This window comes from Mizuhopecten yessoensis, unplaced genomic scaffold, assembly GCF_002113885.1.
Source record: "Mizuhopecten yessoensis strain PY_sf001 unplaced genomic scaffold, ASM211388v2 scaffold10977, whole genome shotgun sequence".
Taxonomy (NCBI): Eukaryota; Metazoa; Mollusca; class Bivalvia; order Pectinida; family Pectinidae; genus Mizuhopecten; species Mizuhopecten yessoensis.
This window is the reverse complement of record NW_018408816.1, coordinates 249,928-261,426: the sequence shown is the minus strand read 5'-3', so window position 1 is coordinate 261,426 and position 11,499 is coordinate 249,928. Positions and strand designations below refer to the sequence as shown.

Here is an 11,499-nt window from a genome sequence, read left to right as displayed (position 1 = left end):
CTAGACAACACCCATCACTGATACAGACTAGACAACACCCATCACTGATACAGGCTAGACAACACCCATCACTGATACACACTAAACCACACCCATCACTGATCTAGTATCGCAGTATTACACCCATCACCGATACAGACTAGACAACACCCATCACTGATACAGGGTAGACAACACCCATCACTGATACAGACTAGACAACCCCCATCACTGATACAGGCTAGACAACACCCAGCACTGATACAGGCTAGACAACACCCATCACTGATTCAGACTAGACAACCCCCCTCACTGATACAGACTAGACAACACCCATCAATACAGACTAGAAATCTCAGCCAAGCTCATCTAATATCGCAGTATACTGCAACACCCATCACTCCATCACTGATCTAGTATCGCAGTATTACACCCATCACCGATACAGACTAGACAACACCCATCACTGATACATGCTAGACAACACCCATCACTGATACACACTAAACCACCCCCATCACTGATCTAGTATCGCAGTATTACACCCATCACTGATACAGACTAGTCAACATCCATCACTGATACAGGCTAGACAACACCCATCAATGATACAGACGAGACAACACCCATCACTGATACAGGCTAGACAACCCCCATCACTGATACAGGCTAGACAACACCCATCGCTGATACAGACTAGACAACACCCATCACTGATAGAGGCTAGACAACACCCATCACTGATACACACTAGACAACACCCATCACTGATCTAGTATCGCAGTATTACACCCATCACCGATACAGACTAGACAACACCCATCACTGATACATGCTAGACAACACCCATCACTGATACACACTAAACCACACCCATCACTGATCTAGTATCGCAGGATTACACCCATCACTGATACAGACTAGACAACATCCAGCACTGAGACAGGCTAGACAACCCCCATCACTGATACAGACGAGACAACACCCATCACTGATACAGACTAGACCACACCCATAGACTAGACAACACCCATCACTGATACAGACTAAACAATACCCATCACTGATACAGGCTAGACAACACCCATCGCTGATACAGACTAGACAACCCCCATCAATACAGACTAGAAATCTCAGCCAAGCTCATCTAATATCGCAGTATACTGCAACACCCATCACTAATCTTATATCACAGTATTACACCCAACACTAATCTAATATCCCAGTCTAATGCAACTGATACAGGCTAGACAACACCCATCACTGATACACACTAGACAACACCCATCACTGATCTAGTATCGCATTATTACACCCATCACTGATACAGACTAGACAACATCCAGCACTGAGACAGGCTAGACAACCCCCATCACTGATACAGACTAGACAACCCCCATCACTGATACAGACTAGACAACACCCATCCCTGATACAGACTAGACAACACCCATCACTGATACAGACGAGACAACACCCATCACTGATACAGACTAGACAATACCCATCACTGATACAGACTAGACAACACCCATCCCTGATACAGACTAGACAACACCCATCACTGATAGAGGCTAGACAACACCCATCACTGATACACACTAAACCACACCCATCACTGATCTAGTATCGCAGTATTACGCCCATCACTGATACAGACTAGACAACACCCATCCCTGATACAGACTAGACAACACCCATCACTGATACAGACGAGACAACCCCCATCACTGATACAGGCTAGACAACACCCATCGCTGATACAGACTAGACAACCCCCATCAATACAGACTAGAAATCTCAGCCAAGCTCATCTAATATCGCAGTATACTGCAACACCCATCACTAATCTAATATCGCAGTCTACTGCAACACCCATCACTGATACAGACTAGAAAGCCCCCTTCACTAATACAGACTAGTCAGCCAAGCTCATCTAATATCGCAGTATACTGCAACACCCATCACTAATCTTATATCACAGTATTACACCCAACACTAATCTAATATCCCAGTCTAATGCAACACCCATCACTGATACAGAAATCTCAGCCAAGCTCATCTTATATCGCAGTATTACACCCATCACTGGTATACAGGCTAGACAACACCCATCACTGATACAGGCTAGACAACACATACAGACTAGACAACACCCATCACTGATACAGGGTAGACAACACCCATCACTGATACAGACTAGACAACACCCATCAATACAGACTAGAAATCTCAGCCAAGCTCATCTAATATCGCAGTATACTGCAACACCCATCACTAATCTAATATCGCAGTCTACTGCAACACCCATCACTGATACAGACTAGAAAGCACCCTTCACTAATACAGACTAGTCAGCCAAGCTCATCTAATATCGCAGTATACTGCAACACCCATCACTAATCTTATATCACAGTATTACACCCAACACTAATCTAATATCCCAGTCTAATGCAACACCCATCACTGATACAGAAATCTCAGCCAAGCTCATCTTATATCGCAGTATTACACCCATCACTGGTACAGGCTAGTCAGCCAAGTTCATCTAATATTGCAGTATACTGCAACACCCATCACTGATACATAAATCTCAGCCAAGATCATCTAATATCTCAGTATACTGCAACACCCATCACTGATACATAAATCTCAGCCCAGATCATCTAATATCTCAGTATACTGCAACACCCATCACTGATACATAAATCTCAACCAAGCTCATCTAATGTCGCAGTTTAATGCAACACCCATCACCGATACAGAAATTCAGCAAAGATCATCTAATATCTCAGTATACTGCAACACCCATCACTGATACATAAATCACAGCCAAGATCATCTAATATCTCAGTATACTGCAACACCCATCACTGATACATAAATCTCAACCAAGCTCATCTAATGTCGCAGTTTAATGCAACACCCATCACTGATACAGAAATTCAGCAAAGATCATCTAATATCTCAGTATACTGCAACACCCATCACTGATACAGAAATCTCAGCCAAGCTCATCTAATGTCGCAGTCTAATGCAACACCCATCACTGATACAGAAATCTCAGCCAAGATCATCTAATATCTCAGTTTACTGCAACACCCATCACTGATACAGAAATTTCAGCCAAGCTCATCTAATAATGCAGTATACTGCAACACCCATCACTAATCTAATATCGCAGTCTACTGCAACACCCATCACTGATACAGAAATCTCAGCCAAGCTCATCTAATAATGCAGTATACTGCAACACCCATCACTAATCTAATATCGCAGTCTACTGCAACACCCATCACTGATACAGAATAGAAAGCACCCTTCACTTATACAGACTAGTCAGCCAAGCTCATCTAATATGGCAGTCTACTGCAACACCCATCACTGATACAGACTAGAAAGTACCCTTCACTAATACAGACTAGTCAGCCAAGCTCATCTTATATCGCAGTCTACTGCAACACCCATCACTGATACAGAAATTCAGCCAAGCTCATCTAATATCTCAGCATACTGCAACACCCATCACTGATACAGAAATCTCAGCCAAGCTCATCTTACATCTCAGTATACTGCAACACCCATCACTGATACAGAAATTCAGCCAAGCTCATCTTATATCTCAGCATACTGCAACACCCATCACTGATACAGAAATCTCAGCCAAGCTCATCTAATGTCGCAGTATAATGCAACACCCATCACTAATACAGGCTAGAAATCTCAGCCAATCTCAAAGGCAATTCAAGACATAACACAACATATTCTATATCACATGATATTTATTAGCATTACAAGGGCCACATAGCAAAATGTATTCTACAGCAATGTAAATTTTCGGTTATTTTAGAGATGAGAATATTTGACACACCTTTGTATCATATTATGTCCGATATGTCTGCCAACATTATCTGTGTTTGGCCCACTCACCTGTCTGGCACGAATAGATCAAGAGTCTCTCGAATAATGGTCTGGTAATTTTCTACCAAATTGGTTGCATATTTGAGTATTGTTTCATCACGTTCCTCCGAATAGCATTTCATGTCTGGTTCGTAATTGATGATGCATGGTCTGTAATGGTGAATCTTAGCTATGCCTGGATCCACCTCCAAGATTCTCATATCTTTGTGTATTGTTTTACTAACGTGATGGATCCCTAACTCAAATATTTTCTGTGGAGCTACCATTAGTTTTGTTCTGACAGAGCTAAGGACTTTATTTCTCAGTAATAGCTGAAGGAATGTGAGCTGCTGGGAAGGATCAGGCACCTGTTTAGGGTCAAAAAAAGCACTTTTGAAAGAAAATCCTGCAACATTATTTGATTCGGATTCAAAATTTCGTAAAAAATGCACCATGTCAGACCACGTATAATTATAAACAGGAAGTAGAAATTCATCCAGGTCAACAAAAAGTAAATATTCAAAGTCAGCCATATGTCTGTAGAGGCAGTCTTGAATGGCTAGTAATTGGCCATGATACCAGATTTCTCTTTCGTTAATCTGAGGAGAAAGCTTCCAATTTACAAGAGTAACCTCCCCTTCTTCTTCATAAAATGTCAATAATTTCTCTACAGCATCTGATATGTCATATATATAAAATGTAAGATGAGATGAACCTAAAATTTTTGATAGTTCTATGAATTGAATTAATAAAGATAGCGAAATATCACCAAATATTGGAGGAAGGCAAAGACCAAATTTCTGTTTTTGTGAATTTTCAAATTTTAAATGGGAATGTATACTTGATGGAATGGTTACACTGCTAGATGATTTTTCAAATGATTCTTTAAATGTAATTGCAGTTATTTTTAATTTAACTTGTTTTTCTGGGTGGAAAGTACTTGAAATCGATAACACAGTTAATTTTTCTAACACAGTGTTGTTTAGAATTTCCTCAGGAATTTCACATGAAAATATCCATCCTCCGTAATATCTCCCGTGGTTTTCACACATCTCGTAGCTGTGAGCATGTACCTTCAACCAGGTGTTATGTCCGTAATTAAAATGACATATCAAACTCTCGACACTATTAAAGCGCTTTAGTGCGATTATCCTCATACATGGCTGTCCATTTTTCAGGGTTGGCCTATTATCATAGTAAACAGAAAAAACGGAGATATTTCCAACACTTGTCGAACTTTTTGTTTGCAGCGTCCCACCACCATCAGAACTCTCCATCAACTTTAGAGTCTGTCTTTCTTGTTCGACCTTCCTGTATGACTGAAGGTCATTTAGAGGTCTTCTGTCTTTCTGGTTGTACACACCAAAATGGCTTTCATGCCTGTATACTGGTTCCATTTCTTTGGAGTTCTCTGGCAGGAGTTGTTGAAGGAACTGTTGGTTGTCATTGGCGACCACCACCGCCCTCTGTAGAAGACCCAGGTGTAATCCTAACATGACACCTGTGTATAGGACCAAAAGACCGGGCAGCACCAGTTTGTAGACAAGGGATAGCCGCATCGTGGTCACTTGAAAACATGGGGAGGAATCTATTATAATCTCAACCTGTCTTCTAGGTGTAGTAATAATTTTTTCCGCTGGTAGTTTGAACTATATCTACCTTCAAGAAGAATCCTGAGAACATATCTTGATCTGGAACGCTGCTGTAGGCTGAATTGAGATCATATCACAATAAGATACAGTGACAATGTACGTGAAGTCTGATGTTTTTCTGTCTCTTTTTCTATCTGGTTTCTGGAAATATATTCCAGATAAATGTGTATTCTGCCAAGTTTCAAGCCAGTTTTAAGTAGACACTCTTCACCATTTAAAAGATTTGATTTTAAGTCTGGTGAACACTCCTCCTCTACAACACTTGCACCAAACGTTCTGGTGAGGAAATGTCCTTGAGTGAACTAGTAGCGGCAACCATCACTCCAGTTACCCCTCCCCAGCCTAATCACAGCTTCCAGCAGCCGTATCTGTACTCAATCAAACATCAGATGTGAGCCGCTACATGTTTCATGTGTTTTGTCCAAGATCTTTGACTCTCAATCACTGAAAATTGATAGGAGCTTCCCTGGATTTGGTCCCTGAAGACATTTGATGTTTTTTGTATGTGTGTGTAGCTGGGGGACTAAAACACTTGCTGGAGATGTCAGCCTGGGACAGCTTCTCCTGCTAACCCTTCATCTGTAGGGCAGAAAAATACTGTCAGCACCTGTTTACTTCTGTCACTACCAGGGGGTGCACTGCAACAGACAAAAAATCTCCATAACATAAATACTTTGTGATGTCAAAGATTTCATTGTTTGTCACAATAATTTAACCACACTTAATTGTAATAGAAGCTAGATTACACAGGATTTGTAGATAAATTTGGTTTGTGTAATTAGTAGTTTGTTCTTGATTGATGATTGGTTGAATGAAAAAAGATTAGAGAGACAATTAAATGTAGATTTTCATTATCAACTATGGAAAAGACTTATACTTATTTTTCTCATGCAAGCTTTTTTCCCCATTTTACAATAAAAAAAAACTTAAAATAATGAAATTGACATTTTTTTCACATTCACTGAAGTTCTTCCAGTTATGAATGGAGGTACATTTTAGTTTCATAGAATTTATTTCGGTAAACATCTAATATGAGGTTATATATCAACTGACCAGAAATCCAAAAAGCTGATTACCTGTAGATGAAATACACAACAACCCTATCCAACCCCAACCCCTTCACCTAAACAAAAATAAATTAAAAGGTGGAGGGGGAGACACCTCCACAAAAATGCCAATAAAATAAGAATACCTGTGGATTATAATTATCAAAATACAGTGGGGAAAACACTTCCAAACATTTATAAAATAAAAAAGAGGAATAAAAAATACTTCTGTGTTAAAATATGTAAACAATTCAAAAATGCAAAAAAAGAAAAATTCCCTTAAAAAATTCCTGCACAGAATTGCTGATGTTTACATGATAGTATAGGTCGGTGTCTGACAGGAGTAAAGATAGGACTCAAGATAGGGCCAATCAGCTCCACCGGTCTATCAGACCCTTGTCAGGGTGGCAGGGAATTGAACATATCCAAATTAATTAATTCAAGCATATTGATGTATGTTTGACCCTGTACAAAATTTAGATTCAGATTGAGAGTACTTCAAGACAGACAGGTTTAGCTGTCTGTAGTCTTTAAACTGTCAACATTGATGAAGCTGAGGCAGGAGTTATCAGAACAGTGGACTCCCCTCCCTCTGATAAAGGGTTTCAGATTTCCTCACCACCCTGATACTGTCAGCCCCTGTACTCCACAACACATAGACACATACGTACTAAAGTATTATTAACATTGTGCCATCTACACAAATTCAGCAATTCCCTTCTGGCAACATGCTGTCTATATTTACAGAATTAGACATTCTTTTGGTTGTAGGAAACATTAAAAAGTTCACACAGTAAGATTTGTCTCACATGGAATGGTATACGAACATTTCCAGAAGCCTTAATTCAGCATACATCCGAAGATTCAGAACATAATAACAAAACCAGTGCATTCAATAAGTGTGTTACAAAGCGGACACAGTCTGTCCAATCAAAATTACAATGTTAAATCAGTGTGTCCAATCAGTGTATAAAAAGCATACCCAGTTTGTCCAATCAGAACACTACAAAGTCAAGCCAGTTTATCCATTGAAACACTACAATTCCAAGCCAGTCTGTCCAATCAGAACATAACAAAGTAAAGCGAATCTGTCCAATCAGAACATCACAATTCCATATGTCTGTCTAAGCAGAACATTACAAGCCAAGGCAGTCTGTCCAATCAGAACATTGCAAAGCAAAGTGAATCTGTCCAATCAGAACATTACATGCCAGTCTGTCCAATCAGAACATTACAAGCCAAGCCAATCTGTCCAATCAGAATATTACAAAGTAAAGTGAATCTGTCCAATCAGAACATTACAAAGCAAAGTGAATCTGTCCAATCAGAACATTACAATTCCATACATCTGTCCAATCAGAACATTACAACTCCATGCCAGTTAATCCAATAAGAACATTATCATTTCATGCTTAGTCTGTCCAATCAGAACATTACATAGCCAAGCCAGTCTGTTCAATCAGGCTATTACGTAGCCAGTCTGTCCAATCAGAACATTACATAGCCAGTCTGTCCAATCAGACCATTACGTAGCCAGTCTGTCCAATCAGAACATTACATAGCCAAGCCAGTCTGTCCAATCAGACCATTACATAGCCAAGCCAGTCTGTCCAATCAGAACATTACATAGCCAAGCCAGTCTGTCCAATCAGACCATTACGTAGCCAGTCTGTCCAATAAGACCATTACATAGCCAAGCCAGTCTGTCCAATCAGAACATTACATAGCCAAGCCAGTCTGTCCAATCAGATCATTACATGGCCAGTCTGTCCAATCAGACCATTACATAGCCAAGCCAGTCTGTCCAATCAGAACATTACATAGCCAAGCCAGTCTGTCCAATCAGAACGTTACATAGCCAGTCTGACCAATCAGACCATTACATAGCCAGTCTGTCCAATCAGACCATTACATAGCCAAGCCAGTCTGTCCAATCAGAACATTACATAGCCAGTCTGTCCAATCAGACCATTACATAGCCAGTCTGTCCAATCAGACCATTACATAGCCATTCTGTCCAATCAGACCATTACATAGCCAGTCTGTCCAATCAGACCATTACATAGCCAGTCTGTCCAATCAGACCATTACATAGCCAGTCTGTCCAATCAGACCATTACATAGCCAGTCTGTCCAATCAGACCATTACATAGCCAGTCTGTCCAATCAGACCATTACATAGCCAGTCTGTCCAATCAGACCATTACATAGCCAGTCTGTCCAATCAGACCATTACATAGCCAGTCTGTCCAATCAGACCATTACATAGCCAGTCTGTCCAATCAGACCATTACATAGCCATTCTGTCCAATCAGACCATTACATAGCCAGTCTGTCCAATCAGACCATTACATAGCCAGTCTGTCCAATCAGACCATTACATAGCCAGTCTGTCCAATCAGACCATTACATAGCCATTCTGTCCAATCAGACGATTACATAGCCAGTCTGTCCAATCAGACCATTACATAGCCAGTCTGTCCAATCAGACCATTACATAGCCATTCTGTCTAATCAGACCGTTACATAGCCAGTCTGTCCAATCAGACCATTACATAGCCAGTCTGTCCAATCACAAAGCAAAGCCAGTCTGTCTAATCACAATTCCAAGCCAGTCTGTAGTCTGTCCAATCAAATCATTTTGTAATGCCACTCTATCCAATCAGAAAATTACAAAGCCATGCTGAGTCAGTCTCTCCAATCAAGTTAACAATCTTACAAATGGTGTAATAGCCTGTTTATGGTGATTGATGTATCTGTTAAAATGTGTTGTAATTTGTTAAGTCAAAGCACCTTAGCTGGTCTATAAAAATCAACTTTTGAAAGATATCATAATACAGTGACATTTCATTCATGTAATGCGATACAGTACAATATGCCTGTGAATTGTCACATATTATCAGTTTTATACTGTGACAGCCCTACAACGATGATATAATAAAGGTTGTGATTCAGTTAATTAACAAATTCTTTGTATAAACTAAAACATTGAAGTTAGTCATTCGTGGTGTAAAATATGATCACATCACCAGAAAGGTTCTTTATTTACTCTCTGGCTGTCGCTGACATCATACGATATATAAACCCCAGCTCTGAGGTCCCCATAGTACCATATGGTGTCAGCAAAACAATGTTTTACTAGTTCTTGTGGTTCACACTCAGAGGAATATTGAGTACAGAAAGACTTCAATTGCTATCATAAATGCTTTTGAGCATGCAGTGTGTGTGAGAAACATTAACTACATTATAAGTATACTAACCATGAACTTAAACGAGACATGCTACAAGTGACCTAAAGATGGAATAACCATCTTGTTTGAAGTATCATGAGATTTAAGATTTCTGAACACTTATATGCACTCCAGTAGTAACTACTTTGGTAAGTTGTACAGGACTACTGGTGATGTCAGACTTTGATTGGTCTGGGGGAACACATGTACACACTCGAAACCACTCCAACACACAGATACGAAGCTCATCTGCCACCATCCCTTAAACAATTTTAGAACCAATTTTTAGCCAAAAATGATGACTTCACAGTTGGAAATAATGTTGTCAGATTGAAAACACATAACAACTTATATGTAATCTACAATATCATCTAATTGAATTCCAGTGATAGCTTAGAGTGTGTGATGACCAGTGATAGCCTACAGTGTGTGGTGACCAGTGACAGCCTATAGTGTGTGGTGACCAGTGATAGGGATAGTGTGTGGTGACCAATGATAGCCTATAGTGTGTGGTGACCAGTGATAGCCTATAGTGTGTGGTGACCAGTGACAGCCTGTAGTGTGTGATGACAAGTGATAGTCTATAGTGTGTGATGACCAGTGACAACCTGTAGTGTGTGGTGACCAGTGATAGCATATAGTGTTTGGTGACCAGTGATAGCCTATAGTGTGTGGTGACCAGTGACAGCCTAAAGTGGTTGGTTACCAGTGATAGCCTATAGTGTGTGGTGACCAATGACAGCCTATAGTGGTTGGTGACCAGTGATAGCCTATAGTGTGTGGTGACCAGTGATAGCCTATAGTGTGTGGTGACCAGTAACAGCCTATAGTGTGTGGTGACCAGGGATAGCCTATAGTGGTTGGTGACCAGTGATAGTCTATAGTGTGTGGTGACAAGTGATAGCCTATAGTGTGTGGTGACCAGTGACAGCCTATAGTGGTTGGTGACCTGAGTGATAGCCTATAGTGTGTGGTGACCAGTGATAGCCTATAGTGTGTGGTGACCAGTGATAGCATATAGTGGTTGGTTACCAGTGATAGCCTATAGTGTGTGGTGACCAGTGATAGCCTATAGTGTGTGGTGACCAGTGATAGCATATAGTGTGTGGTGACCAGTGATAGCCTATAGTGTGCGGTGACCAGTGACAGCCTATAGTGTGTGGTGACAAGTGATAGCCTATAGTGTGTGGTGACCAGTGATAGGCTATAGTGTGTGGTGACCAGTGATAGCCTATAGTGTGTGGTGACCAGTGACAGCCTATAGTGGTTGGTTACCAGTGATAGCCTATAGTGTGTGGTGACCAGTGATAGGATATAGTGTGTGGTGACCAGTGATAGCCTATAGTGTGCGGTGACCAGTGACAGCCTATAGTGCGTGGTGATCAGTGATAGGGATAGTGTGTGGTGACCAGTGAACTAGGAAAGAGAAAGGAGTCTTTACCATTTGTATCTATTCACACCCTGAGTGTGATGTTCTACCAATGATTTTTTGCACTCAGATATTTAATTGAGTCCTGTACTCATGCTTTTCCTGTGGGACTCACCAACCTAAATTCAAGGACCAATTACCCCTTAGTATTGGGACTTATCAAATATTAGGACTCATCTGAAAAATTCTACAAAAACACTTTTCTACTTTAATATACATGCTGTGTTGATTATGTCTATTCTACTGTAATACAATGCCCCCCC

At 40.5% G+C, this 11,499-nt stretch overlaps 2 protein-coding genes across 2 annotated transcripts in view; one reads left to right on the top strand and one right to left on the bottom strand.

Annotated features, from left to right (window-relative positions):
- Nucleotides 1–11,499, top strand: part of LOC110464256 (propionyl-CoA carboxylase beta chain, mitochondrial-like) — a 122,014-nt gene that overhangs the window by 46,651 nt on the left and 63,864 nt on the right. The gene's annotated exons all lie outside the window — the stretch shown is intronic.
- The window catches only part of LOC110464257 (beta-1,4-galactosyltransferase galt-1-like), a 19,531-nt gene continuing 11,779 nt past the window's right edge, over nucleotides 3,748–11,499 (bottom strand). Inside the window, exon 2 of the mRNA XM_021519367.1 lies at nucleotides 3,748–6,169. Within this exon, the coding sequence (XP_021375042.1) occupies nucleotides 3,906–5,438 (1,533 nt within the window). The 5' untranslated portion in view covers nucleotides 5,439–6,169 and the 3' untranslated portion in view covers nucleotides 3,748–3,905. The remainder of the gene's footprint in view (nucleotides 6,170–11,499) is intronic.